Source organism: Globicephala melas, chromosome 13 (assembly GCF_963455315.2).
Source record: "Globicephala melas chromosome 13, mGloMel1.2, whole genome shotgun sequence".
Lineage (NCBI taxonomy): Eukaryota > Metazoa > Chordata > Mammalia > Artiodactyla > Delphinidae > Globicephala > Globicephala melas.
Window position 1 is genome coordinate 38269430 of NC_083326.1, and position 25079 is coordinate 38294508.

Consider the following 25079-nt stretch of genomic DNA (forward strand, 5'->3'; position numbering starts at 1 on the left):
GGGAGAGTAATAAGCAGCAAGTAAAATTCACACCTGAAAAAAGATTCAGATGTACCTTTGAAAGGAAAGAAACTGTGGCATTCCTTCAGAAGAATAAAGTGGGTATGCCTTTAAGGGAGTAAAACATTTCAGGGATTTTTGTTAGTTGAGTTTGTAACTTTAATAACACATGACAAGAAGGTCTTACGGTTATGGAGGGGCTGGTTCCCCTCATCAGTGTCGTGAGGCACAAGCCAAACATCTGTGATATGTTCCACCTTCCGCCCTTTTCCTCATGTGTGCCACTGAGTAGGGTGTCTGGCCCGGAGGGGTGGATTTGGGGGCACCGGGGGGAAGCCAGTGTGGGTGTTCGCTTGTTTTCCACCTGTCTCTCCCCGGGGAATGCCAGGTCCTTGCTGTAGTTCTCCGTGCCTCTCAGGAAGGCATTTCTCCCCACTCTCACCTGGTCCCCTCTGCAGTGCCTGCCACGGTGTAACTGCAGCCCAGTGACTCCATGGGAATTGGCAAGTCAGTTTGTACATCCAGAGTGGGACTGGCTCTCACTGCAGCAACGCAAAAGGGCAGGTTACTCTGCAGGTTTGGACATCCAGAACAAGATGTTCTTAGCCAGGCAACAGTTTGAAAGTCAGGTTTTGCCTAAAGAGAATTGTCTCTAAGTTCTTTTTTCTGCTCCTTTATTAAGAGGGGTCACTAGAGTCACTAAGCGGGGGTGGGGGGGCGTCAGACAGGAAAGGGAGCTGGAAGCACCTGCCCCCGTTAGCTCCATGACAGAGGGGAGCAAAGAAGGTGGGCGGCCAGATGGGTGTCCAATAATGAGCATCAGGGATCCAGGTCACACAAGAGCAACCAGCATCTGGGCAACCAGCTTACCAGGGAGAAAATCAGAGCAAACACCATATGCATAACATACATATTCGCACATGCCATATATATACACATACACACACACACACACACACACACACACACACACACACACACACACACACACACACACACACACACACACACACACACACACTAGCTTAAGGAACAGATATATGACCAAGCTGAGTCTTAAACTGTCTGGGATAAGATGGTTACTGTGACCAGGCATAATAACTTTACAAGACTTTCATAAAACTGCTCCAGTTTCCTGCCATTCCAAATGGAAACTATTTGTTTATTTGAGTAGTTTTAAGTTGGAAATTGCTTGTATCATACAAAGCCTGGAGGGCCAAAGCAGCTTACACTCTCTGTCTCCCCTTTTTAGCCATGTTAAAAGCAGGGTGTACTTTGCTTGTAGTAAGAAATTTGACAAAATCTCTGATAAGATCCTCCTACCCCGAAGGCAGCTGTGAGGTCCAGATGAAGTACAGGGAGGGGGATTTACAGTTGAACAACTAAATTCCAAAAGTACTGAGTAATGGTTAGTTGTCAACCTGGAGGGAAGATTCTGTTCCTTATTCCTATCCAGTCTAACATTTAAAGACTACCCTCACCACCCCCCGCCCAGAAAAGTCTGGATCAAGACCCAGGAGGTGTGATCACCCAAATAGCACGTGCCACAAGCTGAGAGAGGGCTCACAGGCAGACAAGAGAATGAGGTGTTTTCAAAGTTCTGTATGGGTTCAAGAAAGGTGAAGGAAGGAAGGAAAGACAGAGTACGGGGCAGGGGGGAAGAGACAAAAATAATAAAAAATGTGAAATGTACAGGGATAAATGAAAATACCATACATTTGTTTAAAAATAATAATAAAGTACTCAAGCACAAGAGTGGGAGTGGGCTTGAAGAGCAGTTCTCTGGGGAAAGCCTGTGGTTTAGATGACCCCAAGGGAGGGCTCCCTTAACAGAATTGCAAGGAGGCCTGTTTCAGAGGGTCTGTTATCAGAGCACCTGCTCCAGGGAAACCGCAGCCTGTAGGCCTGAGCATTTGCTCACCAAGGTGCAAGGCCCAGCACACAGCACGCAGACCCAGACACCAGGGGGAGGGACCGGCAACCATGTTCTGTGACAAGACAAAGGGGAAGAAAGTGGGGGATGCCTAGCAGGAAATGGCTTGACCTGGGGAGCTGGAAGACCTAGCCCTGGTGCTGCCACCACTTACAAGGGAGACGGCCCCGGATAGCCATGGAGCTGTCCCAGACCCCAGCCAGCCTCCCTGTAGTCAGGCAAGGCCTGACACATCACTGCTGTGTCTCCCAGGGTCCTCATGGATCCTGGGACTTGAAGGAAGGCTGATCCAGAGGATGGGACCCATGGTGGGACCCAGGCTGTCTCTAGGAGGGCTGCAGCACAGAGCAGCCGTCTGAGAATCGGTGAGAGAAAGGTCTCAGGAGGCAGGCTGTGCTTGATATGAGGAAGGAACCTTCCTAACAAGCCAAGCTGCCTTCCAAGGATGTGTACTTTCTGCAGGTAGAACTGTTCAGGCAGATGCAAAGATGCAGGGGCCAACTTGCCAGAGATCTTACAGATGCAATTCCTGATCGAGTAGGATTTGTGGATGACAGCATCTGTGAGATTCCTTCCCATCTCAAGATTCAACGGCATCATATTATTGGTGTGTGTGTGTGTGTGTTTGAGAAAAATTAAGTGCTCATGAAACAAAAAAGTCCATAAAAGGTGCACTTGCTATGTACCAAGAACTTACAGGACGATGTTAGTAAATTTAACCTTCAGATCTTGGTTTGCAGAATATCTTCAACATGCCGTTTTACTGATGTTTGCATAAGCTCCTCAATCCACTCACCTGTTAATTATTCTTCTATGGACAATCTTTAAAATTATAATTCTCTCTGCACAGTCTTTTAGGAACTCTGACATTCGTTGTTTTAAAACTGGTTTCATTTCATGTTTTGCAATTGCCTTGAGGTGATCCCATGAAGCTTTGCATCGTCTCTCCATCTGACATAAATTATCCTGAAGTTGATCAAAGTCAACCTGAAAATCAGAGAGAGAACATTACCAAATGCAATGAAATAACCGGACATCAACCTGACCCAGGAAACGGAACTGCCTCTGGGAAGAAACAAACATCAAAACCCAATTTACATCTTGAAATACAAACATATTTATGGCCTAAAAATTATCCACATGTCTTGACATCAAATTATTTAGTAATAAAACTTCTCCAAATGAACTCAACGCAGTGTCATCTTTTTTTTTTTTTTTGCCGTATTTGGAAAGAAATCTTAAGAAAGTCTTTGGGAACTGTAAATTAAAACATGATATCAAGGAATCTAGTACAAGATGAACTGAGCAGATATCTCATAAAATTTTTCAGAGCTCTCTTTTTCTTTAGATATTTCACTTGAGGTTGGAGGAATGCACCATAGTCCTACATGGATGGCCTTGATATGCTGGAGCCAGTTAAGGGGCAGCCAGAGCTTCCCTTCACCATGATCATTTTTACATTGTGGGACAAATTACTTTATTTATCCATTCATTCTCTCATTCAAACAACACTCAGGGAAAAACTAGTGCATGCCGGTCCCCCTCCCAGGTATGAAGAAGACAAAGATCAATGCGGAAAGAGACCAACCTGCTGTTCCCAAGGAGGCTCATAGTACAGACAGGTGGTCACCGAGCTCTGAGTATGTACAGAACCCACCAGGCCTCTGTGTCTGGGTGAGTATCGGGGTGTGTGGTCCATCCCATCTGCCAGCAGATGCAAACCATGTGTACAAAGAACAGATGTGACAGAACATTCACTTTGCTCTTCAGGGAAGTGGGACCAATTTGGATTGACTAAAGTGGACTGAGATGAAGCTTTCTAAAAGAATGCTTTGATAGAATTTCTAGACTAAAAATTATGGGAATCAGAGAGTTAGCCGTGAAATAATACACTTGAGGGTATTAGGGAGATGTGAGATAGGGGAAAGAAACTGAAAAGGCTAGGAGGGGAGGAAGAAATAGATAAATTGGTGAGCTGAAGGGAGGGGACTGAGGGGGATGGAGAGTGAGAGATGGTGGGAAAGGGTGAGAGCCTGGCAAACAAAGGTCAGGAGGAGAAAGAGAAGGTGGGGAGAGGTAAGCCGCCATCGCTTAGATGCCGTGACTGTGGTCACCAGAGCAAGGCTTGGAGGCGAGTGCCCAAGGGGACTGGCTGGAGTGACCTCAGACCTCCAGCTCCGCCCTGAGAAAGACAATGGAGGAGGCCAAGTCAACAAAAGTTGAATCCGTGAGAAGATCTGTCACCAAACAGGATGAAGGTACGCTGAGCATAGGAGATGCCCAAGGGGCCAGGCAAGACTTCACACGTCCTGGATTTCTTGGGTGCTATGGTGCCAAAAACAGAAGGCAAGTTGAGGCAGAGGCTGGGGATTCAGGTGAGCGGCGAGCACTGTGGAACTTTGAGAAAAATAATTTGCCTGAAAACAAAGGAATTCTGGATCCAGATTAGAAAAGCTCCATTTTCCTATGATACGATGGAGCTGAGAAAAAATCTGGCATCTACCTGAAAGAAAACGGAATGCAGCTTTCGAAAAGAAGGACTGAATATTTCAAAGAATAAGTCTAGAAAGGGTTCCAGATGGTCTGGGATTGACACATAATATCTAAGAGGTCTAGGAGATTTGATGCCAATTGTAACAGGTCTAATCATAGCTTCGCCACCTGTCCTCATTTGCATCTAGCAGCAACCTTGATCCGCAATGTCTGTAATAACTTTAATAAGCGTAGTAACTTCAGTTCAGCTCAGAATGTACTGAGCAGCTTGGTACAGTCTAACCAGGTGACGCCTGTCCAGCACTGCAGTGGACACAGAGCGGTCGGGCAGAAACCACGTTAGAGATGGTTTTCAGGGAAGAGAATCCACTGTGAGCCTTTAAAGGTAGTGGCAGAAAAAAGTGACCTCACTGCCAATGGAAACCAGGTGGAGAGCCTTTGACCGAAAGGTGTTTGAGGGTGGAGCTTAATGCAGCACCTTTTGAGGAGACCTAGAAGGCTGCCTCAGCTGGCTGTCTCCTGGGGCTGACGAAACCACCATGATCTGAGTCTTCACAGTTACTTCATGGCCTCAGATCCTGTAACTGGCCCCACTTCATGGGGGAGAAACTGTTGCACAGAAAGGTTAAGGAACTTGTGAGAGGCCACACAGCTGGTTAGTGGTAGAGCTGGGATTTGAACCCACATCTCTCTGGCTCCAGAGTCTAAGTTCTCAACCGTCATGCCTTAAGCCTAGGTTTGTCCCTAAAAAATGCCACCCCAGGGAGAGAGCTGGCCTGGCCTTCTGTTGTGAGAAGGAAGTCCTCACCAGGAAGCCCTCTCCTGAGGACTGCTCCACATGGGCCACCTTCCGTGTGTAGGAGGACATGGAACCGTGCTGTGAGGTAGTCAAGTCTTATCAAGTTAGTCTGGGGTGGAGCGGGCCAACTCAGGGACGAGAGCCAGGGCTGCAGAAGGGATGGGGCAGGGAAAACACACAGTATGAGTAGTCTGGTGCTTTAACAGCAAATTCTTTGACACTCAGCCCTTCAGAACGTAAAGCCTAAAATCCTTCCCCTTGAATGTGAGCCAGCTTTAGTGACCTGGTTCTAACAAATAGAATGTAAAAGCTAGGTCATAAATGGGGAAGAGCTTCTGCCCGGAGCTCCTGTGTGCTCTGTCTCAGACCACATATTTGGGGAAAGGCCATCTGCAAAGTCATGAGGACATTCAAGGAGCCCTGGGAGAGCCCGACCTGGGAAGGAACTGAGTCCTCTCTCTAAGAACTAACAGATGAGTGAGCCACCATGGGAAAAACTTCCCAGCCCCAGTCGAGCCTTTGATGACTGCAGCCTCAGCTGACATGTTGACTGAAACCCCAGGAGAGAACCTGAGACAGAACCACTCATGAAATAATGTTTCCTATTGCCAAAATTCATATGTTGAAGTCCCAACTCCCAGTACCTCAGAATGTGTCCTAATCGGGAAACAGGGTCATTATAGATGTAATTAAGTTAGGATGAGGTTGCAATGGAGTAGGGTGGATCCCGATCCAATATGACTGGTATCCTTATAAGAAGGGGAAATCTGGACATAGACACACAAGGAGAACACCATGTGAAGATGAAGGCAGAGATGGGGGTTATTTCCAGCAAACCACCAGAAGCCAGGAGAGAGACATGGCACAGAGTTCTCTCTCAAGAGAAACTGACCTGGCCAACACCTTGATCTCAGACTCCTGGCCTCCAGAACTGGGGAACAAATTATTTCTGTTTTTCTAAGCTCCTAGTTTGTGATACTTTGTTACAATCCTAGGAAACTAATACATTATCCTGAGCCACTAGCTTTTGGAGTGATTTGTCACACAGCTGTAGATAACTAATACATGCGGGTAAAAATGTAAGGAAGAAGAGCCTGCACGGTCACCTGCCTCCACTCCTGGAGCCGTGGGGTCAAGTCAGTGATCACACTTCACTGTCGCTCTCTGAAAGCTAACATAACTTGTCAGCACTCTGCACACACCTGTGAGTCCCCCCCGGCTGCCCCTCTAGGAGCAGCCAGAGCTATGCCCACCTCCACTCATTTCCACCAGCCCCTGGTGGGACAGTTTTCTTCCAGATGCCAAAGTAACCTGCTCTTCGTGGGTTGCAGTGAGGACACCCAAAGTGACACACCAGGGGACGGAATGAATGCAGCTGGGGCTGGGGGTCCTTGAAGCTGATTTTGTACCTGTCTACACATAAGAGCCCCTCAAAGCCCCCAGGAACTTTGGGAGTAAAGGCTAAGAAGTGGTGGTAGATGCCCTCTTGGCGTCCTGTTGTAAGTCACATGGACCTGGGTCAACAGTCATCCTTCGTAATTGCCGAGGTTAATGGGGAGAAGCTACCTGCAGGTCTGGCTTGTGTAGCCAGTCTTTAGGCAAGGAAAGGCCTGATACTGAGGGGGCCCAGGGCAGTCACTGGGGGCCAGCCTGGTGTCAGGGCCCCTAGGCCAGGGCGACTTTCATCAAAAGCAGGCTCCACCCAGCAGAAGGCCCTGGAAAGAACAAAGGACTACTGATTTGTAAAAAGGGAACTGATTCGTTCTGGAAACAGGACCAAATGAAGGGGATCCAGAAGCCCTGTCTCAAGAATTATAGGCAGACTCTATCTCAAGAATTATTACTAATAAACTGTCTTCTGAGAAGGTGCTCATGGGGCACCTAGAAGACCCCCGTTGGGACACTCAGAAGGGCTTTTGGAACACTGAAGTAATATTTCTAGAGACTTCAGAACAGTGCCTGGCACAGAGTACATACAGAGAGAGCGCCTGTGAAACAGAAAAGTCTGTCCACTCTCAGAGCTGCAGGATCGCTGGCCTCGCCTGTTTCTGCCTCAAGGCAGGGCCACCGTCAGGCTGGCTCAGGGCGCCCAGCTCAGTGGACCTGGCAGCTGCTGGCCTGAGACAGGTGAAGGAGGGTCCCAGGCCCCAGGTCCCCACAAACCAGCTCTGTGGGAGAAGGCAGAGAGAGGGAAAGCTCCCTGAAGGGGAACCTAGCAAAGCCCTTTCCCCCTCTGCCCACCACAGTCTCTCCTATGTTCATCGCTAGATTCCAATGTGTCTCAGAGCTAAACACTGTTCTGCTTTCAGCTCCCCAGACAGGTTGTATTTCTGGGAGTTTCTTCCACACTGACCTGGCCCTACTGAAGCCCATCCCTGTGAGTTCCCTGTTGCTTCCAAGACCCTTACATCTCCCAGTTCTGTTGTGTTTGGGATCCCTCTGGGGTAGTTTGGCCCCAGGGATGCTCCTGCAGCGGGGGCAGCTGGCTATCCAGCTCTTACAACTAAACCATAAGCTCATGAAGATTTTAACTCTGCACTAAGTTTAAGGGTTTGCAGCTGAGGGGCCAATGCTCTACGCTGTTTATAGCCCTATAAAACTGTTCCCTCGGTGTAAGATCATAGGCAGGGCCAATCTGTAGGGGTCAGCGGGCCAGGCGTGCCCTTAGTTTCCTGGCTCCGCACCTCACTGCAGGGTCCTATGGAAGTTTGAGGAGGAGGCCAGCTGCATCTTGTGCACATTTTTGCCCACCTAAAACCAGCTGGGTGATTTCACTGCTCTGGAGAAGCCAGCCTGGTGAGTAACGCAGCTGAACAGGGGACGCCAGGGTTAGGACTGACTGGGATGGCAGGCTTGCTTCACATACCTCAGCAGGAAAGAATCTGACAGAGAACCAGAGATGGGAAAATGATCTCAAAAGTCCATTAGACATGGCACGAGACGAGCTTTATTCACAAACTCTAGAGCAGGGGGTGCAAGCATTACTTGGGCGTTTTAGTTAACAGAGCCTGTGCTCCGCAGAGATGACTGATGCAGAGCCAGCCTCTGGGGACAGGCTCGCCCGCTCTTCCGAGCCCCGGACATACCTTGGCTGACCTGGTGACGGCCCCAATCTCTGAGTACAGATCAGAGCTGTCCGGGAAGTTTTCCACCACCATGGTGCACACGTGGTGGAGAAGGGACTGCTTGTGCACGGTGTCTTTGACTTCTGGAACCTTCTCGAGGTAGCTTAACTCAAACGCTTTGGCCTGTTTGGGGAACATTCAATAAAAGACAGGAAGAACAAGTTTCACGCAGGTTCTCAGAAAGGTCCAAATGGTTTCAGAATCAATGCTGTCTTGAAGGAGCCCAATATTCAGTTCCTCTGTGAGCGAAGCATCTCAGGCCACACGCTCCATCATCCTTAGCTGATTCCACACGGACCAGCCACCCTGAGAGCAAAATGAGCCTCCAGCCCTTTCCCACCACGCCCATCAGCCACGGACTATCCCAGGGCTCTGCTCCTAAATCAGGGTGCCGGGATAGGGCGAAGGGGGCGGGGTCTCTGCCATGTAGGTATCTACAACTTCCCTAATTCCTTCCCTGCTGCTTTTCTACTTCCTGGCCGAAGAGAGACCATTAAAACAAACAAAAAGAAGTTTGTTTATAATGTGTATGAGTACAAATATTTAAGTGATAAGCTCAGGGGAAAAAAGGGAAAAAGAAAAAAACAGGGTAGAAGAAAATAGCTCCAAAGTCAATTTTGGGAGGAGCCAAGCTTCACAAGGAATAAAGTGCTTATTTTTCTAAGTTTTCTTATTTATAGCAAGATACAGGCTTGAAAAAATAGGCCCTGATATTTTAAGGACAAAACTTCTAGATTTTCACCAAAAAACACAAAAACTGTTTGTTCAATTGTGCTTTGGAGGACCAGAGGTACGACCTCCACTGGCAAGTGAAGGGCAGGGATTTTGTGAAGAAAGCGATGGGAAAGACTTACATTAGTTCCATTTAGAAAGTTCCCAATGGCTAAGAGAGTAGACAGGATAAAGCCCAAGGTTTTATTGTTCTCCAACTGGTCTATTCCTTCCTTCAGGTCCAAAAGTGGTTCTGCCACTTCCTTTCAATTAAAAAAAAGTTAGAAGAAGGTGATAGAGAGCGTAAATTTTGGTTTTACTTTGTTCTTTTTAATTTTTGTACAAGGTCATTACCAGTGGAGTTCTCCCAGTATAAGGCAATCCCATGTGATGGGCACATGCTCCCAGGTATGGAAAAGAGCAGAAGGGCAGCAGGAGAAAGTCTAGCCCCAAAGTCTCCTCAGTGCAGACCAACTGGGTACCTGTGGCTCACAGGAGCTTGGTTGGGTGACATCTGCTCTGTCATCCCCTGTTCCTGCCCATCTCCCAAGTTCAAGCAGGACCCTCAGGTTATACTCTCCTCCCATTCTCTCTTCTGACCATGGTTGATGTCTATGAAACTCTTCACCTGCAGGTTCCTTCAGCATCGGAACCAGTCTTCCTCTTTGCCTTTCTCCTCCCAGGCAGATGACACTGGAAACTGTGGCCTCATTGTCCCTGGACCCAGGTCTCCTAACCTCCCCTCTAGGCACTCTGTGGCTGGCCACCTCTTGGCCTGGGTTACTTTCTAGAAGGCCATCATCCTCATTGCGCCAACTTTCTTCAAAACTCCCACTCTCTCAGGTGTCTAGCCTGCCCTGTGGCCTCATGGCCTCAGTCTCCCCTTCCCTCTGTCTGGTCGTTCTGTAACCACCCCCCACCTCAGCGTCCTCACTGAGGCTCTCCCCACGCATGGACCCCAAAGCCAGAAGCTTCAGCTGCATTCTCTTCAGCCTCGCTTCTGCTAGGCAGGCCCTCCCAGCCCCTGGCCAAGGCTGACTCGATGACCTGTTTTCTCCCTGAAGTTACCTCACTTTTCTCCAGAAAATCATCTGAACATGCTGACTAGTTCTGCAACCACGTCACCCTAGCAGTTCTAGGCTTCTTCAGCCCTGCCTGATTCTCGAATAGAGTCAAATATAGTTTCCTCCTGAAGCAGCCTTAGCCCACTGCTACCTGCCTGGCCCTCAGAAAGGACCGTGCTCCCTCCTTTGCGGAAAGAGGAAGACCACACATCCTCTCCACTTCCTCTGGGCACTTACTCTCAGTCAAGCTCACCTCCAGCTCACCATCCCTCCCTCCCTTGTCCTCTCCATGGTTCCTTCTTCTCAGCCTGCAAAAAATACTCACCTCTCGCCCATCCGGAGAGGACACCTGCTTCTTCTACTTTCTACTCGGGATGATGTTCCCATGCCTTCACTTTCCTTCTACTCTCCTCTCAACCTCTTGCAATCTGTTCATCTCGGATTTTCTACTGTGATACTCTCTCAAAGGGACCCAGTGACCTGCTGGTTGCCACAGTCAATGGCAGTGAGGTGACCATCATCAGCTAGAAGGATTGCAAGTCACTTCCCATATTGTGTCTTTCTGTACTGTCTAAATTTTCTACAATGAGCATATAGAGTCAGAAAAACATTTGACAGTTTTTTTTTTTTTTTTTTTTTAAGCAGTCAAGTATCTGAGGCTGGTGCCAGACAGACACTTTAGAATAAGCCCTCACTGGTAGGCTGCACATCACTCAGTGTAGACACGACCCCATCACGATCAAACCCTCACCCTTCAAACCCTGTCTCAGGAATGATACTTCACTATGTTCACCGGTAAAAAAATGAACATTCTCAACTCTGGGGGCATAGGACTGGCTGCCTCTCTTCCTAAGTGCTTACCTTTTCTGTAGTTTCATAATCCATTTTGAACGCCCAGAGGTGGAGCCGAGCTGAGAGCTCGCTGATGGAGCACAGTGTAAGGAGGAACTGCTCTGCACTGCCCAGGGGCACGTCAGGGTTGGCCAGCTGCGCTTCCTGGATTTTCTGCTTCTCTTCTTCAGTGGGAATCATGGTTAGAATTTTCTGGAAAGATGGAATGATACAGTATATTCTTAGTGATGGACCCCTCGATGTTTCCAAATTCATATGGTAACTTCCCAACCAGGTAGTAGAGATGTTCTGCTGTCAGTGCTCTTATCATATAGAGCTGCTATCTACCAAATAAACTTTAGAGTGGAAAAGCCCTACGTAGCATCTAAATTTACATTCATTTGTTTTAACATTCTTTCTCTTTCTTTAAATCTCCTGTTCCATAAGCAACTTGCCCTAAATTTCCTGGTCTTGTACATGAAGGACATTCTAGGCAAGAAAGGGATGGGGGTGTGAGAGAAAGGTGAAAGAATAAGATAGAAGATTAGAGAACAGCTCCCCGTTCCCTAAGAAATAGAGTAAAATGTGTGAAGCATATAATCTTCTCACAGATTAATTTAAGAGCTTACAAAAATAAATCATTTACCAAGAGCTCAGACTAACTTTTGTACATGGGCCATATTATAACTTTAATTGTTTTAAATATTTCAAGTATATTTCAAATTTTATATAGAAATGAAAACATCTTAACATCAGGCTCAGCTCAAGTCTGACTGAGGAAAAAATGATGATGGTACATATAAAGAGCAATACTTACCTACTAATGGAAAGAGTATCACTTTCTGCTTTTATTTGTTTCTGGTAAAAGTCAATTGTGGAAGGCAGAGGGAGCAAACAGGCATCAGAAGGACTCTTATAAGTTCAAATTCCTTAGTGATTACATTTTAAAAGAAGGTAAAAATTCCCATCACGTGACATTTAACATACAACATTACGAAAGAGGAGGTGTCATTATTTTTCTCTCATTTATCAAATGAGAGTATCAAAGCAAAGAAATACACATTGTGCCATACTTTTCGGTAACTTATGTTAATTCATTAATTCTAAGTGGCTTTGGTTACTGCTCTACAATAGCAACCATCTGGATAAAGTGTGGGAAGGAGTTCCGGTTCTGGGGGAGATAGATAGAGTAAGCAATACTCTGTCTGTCCCACTAAATGCAACTATACACCCTGGACAGCAGGCATGGAGCAGGTACTTGAAGACTTTTAAAAAAAGAAATAGTGGTAGGTGGATTGAGGAAGAAGACCAGAACTGAAAGTTCAACTGAACTGGTAATGAGTTGACCATTTTTCCTCTGGTATTCCCTAGCCTGGGCTCAGGTAGCCCCAAAATCTGGAAGAGGGTATCGGGTGCAGACAGAGAGAACGCCAGGGGAGCCCTCTAGTTCTGACTCGAGGTGTGGGAAAGGGCCTCCTAGCGGTGGCAGCAAGGTTGGCAGGTCCTAAAACTCAGATGAAGTGAACATTCCTCTCCAGTCAGTGGAGCTGTGTTCCCAAGAGATGGGGCAAACCCCTTATGCTTTTCTTTTCTATCTTCTCTCTGCTTGGCCCCAGACATGGGCACAGTCATAGCAAGTGCATGGTAAAGTGAGGTAACTAAAGACCCAGCTTTCACTGGAGGACTAAAAAGGAAGGCCCCAGAAAACCAGAAAGCAGTGGGGAGGTCATGAAACATGAAGAGCCTGCAAAGCAAGGGCACCAAGCTGTTTAAGAACTTCTGAGACTCTCCTTGAGCTGTTCATGTGTGAATCTGACCTTCAAAAGCACATTAAAGACTTTGAGACCTGAACTGCTCTTTGAAAACTGAGCTGACGCTGGAACAACAGTCCACAGAAGGTGGGTCAGAATCTGTGGCTTGAACTCCAACAAGTGATGGAACAATTCTTAATTCTTTTTATGAAACCAGAATGACCATGATACAAAAACCAGACAAAGTTAATCTAGTCGAGAAAAGAAAACTACATACCAATACCCTGATGAATCAGATGCAAAAATCCTTAACAAAATATTTTAAAGTATATAAATAAATGCCAATATATTAAGATATATAAATCTATTGCTATATTTCGTATAGCAATATATTTTAAAATAGCCACAAGGTTGGTTCAATATGAAAAAAATTAATCAATGCTATTAATCTACCTGATTAACAGTGTGAACAAGAAAATTCACACAGTCATTTCAATTGACTCAAAAAAGTTTTGATAAAATTCAATTTCCATTCATGACAAAAAAATCTCAGCAACCCAGTAATAGAAGGCATTTCCCCCACCTGATAAGATACATTTATAAAAAAAAAAAAACCTACAGCTCATTTCATACTTAATGGTGACAGAGAGAATGCTTTCCCTCTAAGAATGGGAACAAGACAGGGCGTCCACTCTCACCATTCCTATTTAACATTGTGTGGAAATCCTAGCCAGGTATATAAAATTTTAAAAATACATACAGATTGGAAAGGAAAAGATAAAACTCTTCCTATCACAGATGGTATAATTGTCTACATAGGAAATTCTGAGGAATCTACAAAAAACTTATGAAACAATGAGTTAAACAATGTTGCATAATATAAGGTCAATATACAAAAAAATCCATTTTATTTCTATATATTACTAAGGAGCAATTACAAACTGAAATTTAAAAAAAAATGCTGTTTACAATGAAATACTTAGGTATGAATCTAACAAAGCATGTGTAGGATCTGCATTTGGAAAGTAGAAAATGCTGATGAAAGCAATCTAACCGTCTAAAGACGATCTAAATGAAGAGAGAAGGAACAGTGTTCACAGACTGAAGGACTCAACATAGTCAAGATGTTAGTCTTCCCAAAATGGATGTATAAATTTAACTCAATTCCAATCAAAATACCGTGATTTTTTTTGTGGATATAGACAAGCTGATTCTAAAAATTGTATGGCAAGGCAGAGGACCAAAACAGTCAAACCAAAATAATTTTGAAAAAGAATACCCTTGGAGGAGTCATACCACTTGACTTTAAGATCTACAATAAAGCTGCGGTATTAAGACAGTGTGGCATGGGCTGAATGATAGATACAGAGACCAGTGGGACACAACGGGGCACCCGGAAATAGACTACACAGATATGGCCCAGTGATTCTGACAAAGGTATGAAGGCAGTTCAGTGGACAAATGGTAGTGTTTTCAACAAATGGTGTTGGATGGACCAACTGGAATCCATATGCAAAAAGTGAACCTCAACTTAAACCTTCCACCTTCTACATAAGTTAACACAAAGGGGATCATAGATCTAAAAGTAAGAAGCAACACTACAAAACTTTTAGAAGGAAACACAGGAGAAAATTTTTGTGACACAGGTTATGCAGTGAACCCCTAGACATGATACAAAAAAAGAACAGGTTGATAAATTAACCTTTATCCAAATTAAACACTTTTTCTCTGTGAAAGACACTGTTAAGAGAATGAAGAGACAAGTTACAGTTCCTCAAAAGATTAAACATAGAGTTATCACATGACCCAGCAATTCCATTTGTATTTACCCTAGAAAAATTAAAACAGTATTCACACAAAAACTTGTACATGAGTATTTGTAGTAGCTTTATTCATAACTGCTATGAAGTGGACCAAGCTAAATATTCTTCAACGGGTGGAAATTTATATTTACAAACAGCCAGTGGTACATCCCTACAATGCGAAGATACTCAGCAATAAAAAGGGACCAACTGTAGATACAAACTGCGACTTGGATGAATCTCAGAGGCATCGATCATGCTGAGTGAAAGAAGCCAATCTCAAAAGGTTACTCGCTGTACGATTCCTTGTGTATGACATTCTCGGAAAGACAAAACCATAGGGATGAGAATCAATCAGTCATTAACAGGGGCTAGGGGTGGGTTAAGGGTGTGACTAGAAAGGGCCAGCACAAGAGCTTTTTGGGGAGAGGGGACGGCTTTGAATTTTGACTACAGTGGTCATTGCATGAATTTATATATGTTTTAAAACTCAATAGACCTGGACCCCCTCCAAAAGTCAACTTTACTCTATATTAATTAAAAAAAAAAGTCAAAATAAAAGACTGGACACTTGACACCAGAATCAGCAAACATGCAGATATCTACATGATTGTGCCTTAGGATGTATCTGGGTGGGGTAGCAGTTGTCCTAAGCTTCTGAAAGTGTTATCAGGGAGGGCTGTCTCAGGAGTTTATCAGAAGCCAGTGATGACAAACTGTATTGAAGACCTGTTTTGGGCTGTGGTCAGAGTGAGGTCACAGGTGGTGAGCCCTAGATACCTCTTCTTCCAACATCCTCTTCATCACGACCCCAAACACAGATTATGTGGGTGGAATGGAGCACTGGGGAGACGTTCAGTGACGATCCTCCTTGTTCTCCCACAGGCTGATGCTACTGATTCCACCTGTCCACACAGATGGCATTTAAAAAGGACCAAAACAATCCAAGCAGATGTCACTTCTTCCAAAACACCCAGCATTTGAACTCAACTGGTTTTCAAAAGAAAAACTTAAGTAAGAATTTGTATTTTAATTTTCTTAATGCTCAAATTGTTTTAAGCATGTACAAGAATTCCGAAATATAAAGTTGTCAACGCTTTTCCCCCTTCTTCAGAAGGCATTTTCCTGGGATGATTTTTGTTTGCTTTTTTCCTTTGGGAAAGTAATCAAACACTCTTTTGTTTTTCCTTTCTCTAATTTAAACCATTTGTTCACTACTGAAGATTTATGAGGTTACCATCTGCCAGTTTATTTTACTTATTTTTTACACATCACTGACAATAAAAATAGCCGTAAGATGGGGACAGGAGGTCAACGCTACCTCCTATGAGGTGATGGTCCCTTTTTTCCATGAGCAGATGACAAGGGAATGAGCATACCTTTAACTTGCTCTTTACCATGTCAGTAGATTTACTGATGTTTCTGTGATGACCATTTGGCTTCACAAGAAGAAAAACATCAAACAGGCCCATGACATAATAATCTCAGTGTTTTTTTGCTTTCTTCCAGACAGTGTTTCTCCAGCACTGCTTTAACTATGCTTGCTTTTGTATCTGAAAATCATATTTCAGATGAAAATTCATAAGTCTTACTTATTTTTTTACAGACCCAAATGCTTTGGGGTTTGGCCATCTCATTCACTTGCAGATGAGACCATACTAAGTAATTATCATGTCTTGTGAGTTCTTTTTTTTTTTTACCATCTTTCTTGTAGTATAATTGTTTTACAATGGTGTGTTAGTTTCTGCTTTATAACAAATTGAATCAGCTATACATATACGTGTATCCCCATATCTCCTGAGTTCTGGACAGAACCCTGGCTATGACTCTGGATGAGAATCTAACAGCAGAAAGTTGGAGCCTTTATGCAGGGCTTGGACGCAACTTGCAGTCTCATGAGACAATGGCATTCTCTTCATGCACTTCATCTCAGGGAGGGGCTTTTTTTTTTTTTAGTTAACTTCTCAAGTTTATTTCTTGATAGTATCTTCTTTCGTTCTTATGATTACTCAAGTGAGGCATGTAAGGCAGAAATTATGCACCAAATTTACAGATGAAGATGCAGTGCCTGAAGCTAGGCTGGATAACCAAGGTAGCGCTGGAGAACCACCCAGGGGCTCCTCTTACTTTCTAGCACCACCTCCATGCTCATGGCGATTCCACAAACTACCAGTGTGGGACATTCTCATTCCTGGCACTGTGGACCCACTGATGGGCTCCTGCACTCAGGCTCATCTGCGCGTGTCCAGCGCTCACTCAGGGACCCGTGGACGGGGTTCCCAACACAAACTGCTTGAGAAGATACTGTAGCTTTGTACAGGTGGCCAAAGGGAAATTCTGTTTCTAGGATGCTGACTGGCCTGGCAGCCAAGCAGGGCCAAGTTAAATGTCGTTTGGGGCCATTCAATTGTGTTACCCTCTGAGTAAACACAGACTCTAAAAATGAGAAAAGCAAGGAGAAAAATGAAAACCCTTCCTACTTCCATCTGTGATACCTCAGCAATGTTTTACTTGGGAAAATACCATTAATAATACTTACAGGTGCCCCCAAACCATATTCTAAAGTTTAATACTCTTATGAAAAACGACTTCCTTAATGAAGTTACTTGCTCCCATGGGTTTTCATGATGAACCAGATACAAAACATGGGGGTGACAAACAGGATGTCAGTGAATACATCCTAATCACGTCCAGGTACACAGAGGTTTCGTTTCGAATGACCCCATTAAGCCGTGGTGCCACGCTACAGGGCCTGCATCCAAGAAGCAGACGGCTTGGCAAACGGCCATTTGGGCATAAGCTGGAAATCATATTAGTGGAGATCTGTAAGGACGCAACTTACATCTCTTCTCAGTCCTGACTTAACTCTTGAACAACAAGCCTAGACAATAAGCTTTGGGGGAGTAGCTCTGCACTTGGATGAAGACCATCTCTACCCCTTGGGCCAGAGACAGCAGGTAACAGCTGGGAGGGCCTGGGTTCTGTCTTCCCCACAAGGACTGGTTTCTTCTGGATTCTCAGCTACAGCTGACAAGAGTTGAAAATATACACAGTCTCTGGATTTGCCCAGGCAGCTTCAGATGAGGGGTTCTCAATCAGGGTGATTCTGTACCCAGGGTATACTGATGAAGTCTAAGAGACATTTTTGGTTGTCACCCCTGGATGGGTGCCACCGGCATCTTGTGGGCAGAGGCCAGGGATCCTGAACACCCTACGTTGCACAGGGCAGCTCCCACAACAAAGAACTGTCCAGCCCAGAATGGCAATAGTGCCAGCTGATAAACCTTGCTTTCAAAAACGGTGTGGTAAAAATGTGTAACTCCATGTCTTGTGACTATATATGAGTTTAGCGAGCACTCATGACACAACAAGCTCTCAGGAAGGGTTAGGCAGTGATTTCCATGGCTGTGTCCTCTCACTGTACCTCATTTCATATGCCAGCTACTCCCAGAGGAAAACCCTAGGCAGCGCTGTGATGCGGACTGCGTTGCCTCATGCATCTTCTCACTCCCCTTCCTGATTCCCTCTTATTCTTTTCGGTGGGTGAGCCCAGGCCCAGACAGCCCACCCAGGCTGGCCGCCGCCAGAGCTGGCCTGTGGATTGCACTTCCGGCTCAGGCTCTAGAAATCACATTTCAGCTCGACCTCTTGCTGGCTTGTGAGCTTGGACACAGACAAACGTTGGAACTCACCCTCTTCATCTTTAAGATGAAGAACATAATAGTATGTACCGCGTAAGGGTCTGATGAGCGTCTGTGTGAAGCACCTACCTGGTGTCTGGCCCAAAGGAGGAAACCTAGGAAAGTCAAGTTTAGTGCTGTGCTGCTCCCATATCCGTCATCATTATTGTACCTAACATCATTCCTTCCTGGATTGAAAAACCAGTCAGAAAAGGAAAAAATAATTTGATTCATTCTAAAATCTAACTAACTTATTGTATCTGAAACTCTCCCCACCCAGGGAGACTGACATTTCAGGAAAGAAAAAAGGCAAAACCAAAGGCATCCACCTCTCCTGATGGACTTTCAAGTTCTCATGGCAATAAGGGGAAATATTTTTAAAAGGGGAAGTTGTCATTTTTTCCTTCAATCAAGCTGGCCCTGGCTGCATTTGGAGCCTATGTACGAATCTGAAGCTTTTACAGTCTTTAAAAGATCCTGTGAAGTAAATAGGATGGCCAGAATGTGCGCTAGGGCCTCCTACTCTGTCTGTCCTATGTGAGAGACACTCTGCACTTGGTTCGTCCCGCTTGGCAGCTCCCACCTGCCCAATGCCCTTCTCTCTTGCTGCTCTGTGCGTCCCAGGGTGGAGGTGCCTCACACTGAGGCTGGGCCTGCTCCCTTCTTTCTCGCTGTCTGGCAGCTGCCTCAGTGTCCCTCTCTGTATTTGCCTACTGTCACCTGCTCTCTCCTTTTTACACCCTCCCCGGTGTGCCACGTGCCCTCACTCCCTGGCTCTGCTGACCTGCTGTGCTGCATGGCCTGACTCCAGGGCTCGGGCTCCACCTCCTCTCCAGCCAGAGAGAAGTACCATTTCCCTCATCGTACCTGCTCCTGGCACAGGCTGTGTGTGTGTTTCTCAGGGCAGAGTTGCTTAGGCCTCGTACTGGTTTCCTAGGTTTGCCATAACAAAGCGCCACAAATTCAGGGGTTCCAAACAAAGGAAATTTATTCTGTCACCGTTTGAGAGACTAAAAGTCTAATATCAAGGTGTCGGCAGGGCCATGCTCTTTCTGAAGACTCAAGGGAAGAATCTTTCTTTGCCTTGTCCTCGCTTCTGGTAGTTGCCGGCAGTCCTTCATGCTCCTTGGCTTGTAAACGCTTCCCTCCAATTTCTGCCCCCATCATCACACGGTGCTCTGTTCTGTGTGTCTCCCTGTGTATCCTCTGTGTTCCCATGGCATTCCCCTCTCTGTGTCTATGTCCAAACTTCTCTCTTCTTAGAAGGATATCAGCCAGTGGAGTAGGACCCACCCTAATCCAGGATGACTTTATCTTAACTTGATCATGTCTGCAAAGACCCTATTTCCAAATAAGGTCACATTCTGGGGTTCTGGGTAGGCATGGATTTTGACGTTTGTACTCAATCCAGTACAAACCTCTGGAACACGGCTTTTCCTGTGGAGGTCTGTGCTTTCCAAAGCACAAAGTCACGGCTGTCCTCCTGGGTTCAGGCGTCACTTTGCCCCATGGGCCCCATTGCCCCCTACCACACTCAGGGCTGGAGACGCGTAGGGCACAGCCCCCCAGGCCCTCCTCACTTTCAACTCTCCCGCCAAAGCCCGCTCTCCCTCCCTGCAGCCAGCCTTCATTGGCTTCCTTCACTCTCGAGGCTTTCAAATAAGACTGGGTATGAAGGAATCTCAGATATGGAGAGCCTTTAAAGGAACCCAGGGCTCTTTGCCAGTAGAAGGATGGGGTGGGTGTCACCCAACGTCACGAAGCAGTGTCTTCAGATCCACACTCTGACCCAGTGAGCCCCCAGGCCATCCACCCATCTGTAGGAATCTGTGGGCTGAGCCACTGGTTTCACTCACTCTTTCTCTGTTATAAGAACAGGAGATTTAACTTCCTACAGACAGGCACCAGCCCACAGCGAAGGGTGAGCAGGGCCTGGTGGAAGGGCACTGGGCCCTGGCAGAGCAGGGGAGCTGTGGCGCCAGCTGGGCCGCCTGCCAGCCATGTAGTCACAGCCAAGGCACCCAATCTCTCTCCACTTGTGCCACTCAGATGAACAAATGCTGCAGACTCAGTTGGCTTGGGTTTTCCAGCTGATCACATGAAACCCATCTCTACACACCCCAAAGGGTGCCAAGAGAGAAACAAATCCGCTAACACGGAGTGAGCACGTATGGAAAACCCTACTTTTGAGACTGTTCATTAAACGTATTTGGTTTGAAATGATGTGAAAGAAGGCATCCCAGCCCCACCCCCGTGGCGGTTGTCAAATTCTTCCACATCGAGGCAGGTGGAATGTGGTCAGAAGGAAGTTAGTAAATGAACCAGAGAGTGAGGATCTCTGAATTTCCTAGGCAAAGTGGGGCTTCTTTTCCCCCAGAAGTTAAAAAACAAGATGTGAGAATTATTAACATTATTCAGAATCTGGCTGAGACAGAAAAATGGCAAGCCACCCTGTGGAGAAAGTCACACTGGACACAGTAATGTTTACATATGCAACGTATTACAGAACACAAATAACGCTCCACAGAGCTCCCCTTACCTCAATCCCTTCTTTGTTTAAGGCATATTCATCAAAATTCAAAATGGCTATCTTAATCGTTCTTGGAGGGGGCAGTACCGTCAGACCGATATTAATAGCATTGCTCCTCTTGGAATCCAGGACGATGATCTCCTGCTTTTTTCCATCTGCAGCAGTTTTCTTGTGATAAAATAAGAAGAATCCAAGATTAATGCATCATCTTTGGTCCTCTATTAAAAGCAAACTCACAACTTACTTAGACATGAAAACAAATGCCCTCAGTTTAGCTCAGGGAAGGACTGGCTACCTCTCAGCACAGCAGAGATCAGGGATTAGTTCCAAGAGGCCGCCAAGAGCAGGGCAGCAATGGAACTTCGCGAGTCAGACACGTTACAAAATAAAATTGATTTGCCTTCAATTGGGAAAAATGTGATATTTTGCAAGGAAAAAAAAACTGTTTTTTTTTCCATAGAAGCAGTGGAAACAAAACTCAAACCTCTCAGAGTTCCCTTCCTGCAGGCTGCAAGGTGTCGGAATGTGCCTTGCTTGGCCCTGGAGCGTGTGGTGTGTGCCCAGAGATGGAGAAAGCTGGTCTGCGCACCGAGGAGACGGGAGCCAGCGGGGAATCCGGCATCGCTGGCCGGTCAGCCCTTCTGCATCTCAGGAGCTCCTCTCATCATTCCGACATCCTCCGCCCCGACACCTGAGCACTTCCGCCTCTCCTGCTACACACAGCCATCTGGGCAGCTGCCCAGTGGGTGGGAGAAGAGGAGTGAGGGATAAACTGGCAAAGAGGCCGAAGAGGGGGACCAAGTCCCCACAGAGCCCTGATGTATGTGGCCTCCCTGCTGGCCTGGCATCCTCGGGGCAGTCCCTGCGGCCAGCCCCGGGCTGGCACACGGCCAGAAGCCAGGAAGGTGTGAGGTGCTGAGCCAATGCTCACCTCTGCCCAGAGCTGTGACAAGGCCCCCAGCCTTCCCCTTCAGCTCTCGGGAAGTCAAGGGCGGGTGGCAACTGGGACAGGTGGAGGGGGGTCGGCCAGCAAGCTCCCTGTGCTGCACAGCTTCCCTTGAGGCCACAGGGCTGGGAGGATGATGATTTTGATTCATGAAACAAGCCTGGGGTGACGACGATGGGTAAGACCCGTCCAGCACAGTGATGGGGTGTGCTCACCGTGTGAGGGACCCAGCTGTGGGGTAACTAACTCACCTGGTGGTGGAGGGGGTTAGGGTCTGGAGAAGCTGCCACCTGAGCTGGACCCTCAAGACTGTCTAGGACTAGCCTGGGGCTGGGAGAGAATATAAGGAGAGAAGTGCCTTTGTCTAGTTCCAGGGAACTGCCAGGGATGAAGCTGGAGGTTTGGAGGCCATATGGGGGAGCTCCATGAATCAGCTGCTCAGAAGCCCCCTGCAGGCAGGTCCCAGCTGAGCAGCTGACAGCTGAGGCCTCAGCCCCTCCTCTGAGGAAGGGAACCAGGCTGGGCCTGGGAGCAGCTGAGCCGCCCAGGGAAGCTGGTCGCTGTAGCACAGGAGGTTGGGAGCTGGCAAGGAAAGACGGCTGCGGCCCCTTAAGTCCTACTGAGCCCTTCCAAACTCAATTGCTAACATTCTATTTTAGGTCCTTAAATATGCATTTGGGAATAAATTACAATTTCTTCATGAAGAAAATAACCGAAAGCATCCCAGCTGTTTGGCCGCCTGGAAGCCGGGAGGAACAATTCCTGTGGGTGTGCTCGTCGGCTTGGAACTGTGAGCTCCCAGGGACATGCGGCATAAATGCACCCTCACTCTGTAGGGCAAGCTTGTCTTCTATATATTTAAGCAAATAAGCTTATCAGGAGCCCCTGAAATTTAGCTGAAATCTACTTTAAAATATTATTTTGTGTACAGAAGGCTAAGAAGGAATGAGAAAAGGTTTGACAAAACGCTGATTACAGGCAATGAAGACAGATGTGATGACTTGCGATGTCCACGTTAGGGTGCGGGGTGTCCACCCCTCCAGGTGCTACAGGGAGCCTGTCCAACATCCATTCCCTCTTCTCTGCTCACCAACAGGGACTTGATTTTTTTCAGGCTGGTAATATGTCAGTGAAATCAGCCACCTCCCTGGACCCTTGGCAGGTAAGGCTGGCAGTTTGGGTTTTTGTTTTCCTGATTAAAAAGAGATAGACCCAGTGAGCCATGCCTTTTGCCTTTCCTTCTTCTTCCTGCCTAGAATGTGGATGTGAGGCTCAGAGAGACAGCAGTGAGACATCTCACGAGCATAAGGAATGAAGCCACATGGACGGCAGCATGGAAGATGGAAGAAGCCTGGGACCTGGCATTGGAGAGGCAACTACCCACAGCCAGGCTCCAGCGCAGGAAGCATTTATGGGAAGGCAGGGGTTCCCTGGGAATCATTAGCCCTTAGCCCCCCATCTATAGAGTCCCCGTCATTCTAGGAGCCTGCAGAGATGACTGAGCAGGCCCAGCCCAACTGCAGCCTTTGTGCAAATGAGAAGAAGATGCCCACCTCCAGGGAGACACAGCCCCATGGCAAACAGCTTGAGAGGGAAGCACCGCTCAGATTTCAGCCCTCCCCCCTCAGCCAGCGTCCACGTGCAGCAAGCAACCCACACAGACTCAGGGGTGGCTCTGAGCCTGAGATGTCCTTGCCCCCATTCTCAGTAGAACTCAGTTCACACCAACGGACACACCCACACCCACACCCCCATAAGTCGGGAAGAAGCAAGCTGCTGGGCATCCTGGGATAACGGGGAAGCTACACGTTTTCAGAGCACTTCCATGGGGAAGCTATCTTAACAAACGACGCTACACGTTTTCAGAGCACTTCCAACCACTTCGCAAAGGAAGGAATGAGAATTAAAGTCATATCTGAAATTGAATTGTTAAATCTCTGGATTTTAGCCAAGAGGTATTTTAAATGCTCTTCTTCATAATTAAAACAGACTCCACTGGATGCTACTGACCCCTCAAGTGCCTTGGCGGCTGTCCTGCCCGACACGAGGGGGGGGGTCATGCGGGCTCGTCCAACTCTCTCCTCCCCTCCCACAATGAACTGGAGCAGCGCCTGAAAGAACAAGCCAAAGTTCTCTGTGCCCGGAGGCATGAGTCCTGTCTAGGGATTAGCCATCATCAGTTCTGATCCATTTCAATCATCTTTCAGGGTCAAAGCCCAGACCAGCAAGAGTGACCTTCACTACGTCCTTCACCTGGTCCTGTGTCTGAGTCACTGTCGCCCATCCTCTTCCACAAATCCTCTCGTGCCCCGTCCTTCATTCCTGCCACCTGCACCCTGAGCCTGACCCCTGGTGCCAGCCTCCCAGGGCAGCCCACCACGGGCCTCCTGCTTCCAGCCTCTTCTCACCCCCAGCCCAGTCATCCTACTCTTGTTAAGAGTCTTTCTCAGGCACTCATCTCCTTATTGCACTTCTTTGATCAGACAGTCTGTGACTGTCCATTGTTTGAAATGAGAAAAATAGGAAATTGGTCAATGATAGAAAGAGGAGATAAAGCAGATAAGACCCAGTGTTCCCTGTAAAGGAGGTTAGGAAATGTTAAATGACCCTCTAAAGGCATCTGGAAAGGAAGGGCTAAGATGTGATGGGACAAAGGTGGAACAGGGTTGGGAGGATGATAGGAGGTGATACTTCTGGGCAGGAGATGAGAAAGTTGTTTTGCATTTTACTTGAGCCCAGACACATCCCCAAAAACAACACACAAACAAGGAAACAAAATGCCCAAACCTCCTGAAATATCAATACAGGGCCTACTTGAAGGAACTGACAACATTTTCTTGAGAGAAGAAGAAAAAGATGTGCATAAATGAGAAACATCATGTTCCTGGATAGGAAGCCTCAGTGTTGTAAGGATGTTCATTATCTCTCATCATGGAATTTATATATAAATAATATATATATTTAAAATGATTCTAATCAAATTCCAACAAGATTTTTTTGGAATTAAAAAATATTCTAGAGTTACTATGAAAGAATATATGTGTAAAAAATCCATAAGTAGAAATATATATAATATCTACCCAATTAGCTCTAAAAAGGTATTATAAAACTGATATAATTCATGTGTAGCACTGGCACTAAACAGCTACAATGATAGAACAGAATAGAATGAAAGTACAGAGAAAGCTCTCATACAGCGATCCACGGCATTCCAACAAGAGCGCAACATCAGTGAGTCTCAATCCATCATGAAAGCCCAATTCTAATATGGAACCAAAGAAAGTAACTTTAAGTCAAAAGACTCAACATGGTAGGTTAACATCATGACAGACTGGATTGACTGACATCTTCCTTCTTTAAAAAAAAAAAAGCCAGCAGAAAGCAAGAACACAGGCTGTGTGGGAATGTCATCGT

At 46.5% G+C, this 25079-nt stretch overlaps 1 protein-coding gene across 5 annotated transcripts in view; it reads right to left on the reverse strand.

The window, feature by feature from the left end:
* FHOD3 (formin homology 2 domain containing 3) overlaps positions 1 to 25079 on the reverse strand; it is a 501308-nt gene that overhangs the window by 41320 nt on the left and 434909 nt on the right. For all 5 annotated transcript variants that reach the window (XM_060283165.2, XM_030876573.2, XM_030876572.2 and 2 more), the window contains 5 exons: positions 20729 to 20887; positions 10987 to 11169; positions 9205 to 9324; positions 8312 to 8473; positions 2730 to 2920 (listed from right to left, as the gene is read on the reverse strand). In XM_060283165.2, coding sequence (XP_060139148.1) covers positions 2730 to 2920; positions 8312 to 8473; positions 9205 to 9324; positions 10987 to 11169; positions 20729 to 20887 — 815 coding nt within the window. The remainder of the gene's footprint in view (positions 1 to 2729; positions 2921 to 8311; positions 8474 to 9204; positions 9325 to 10986; positions 11170 to 20728; positions 20888 to 25079) is intronic.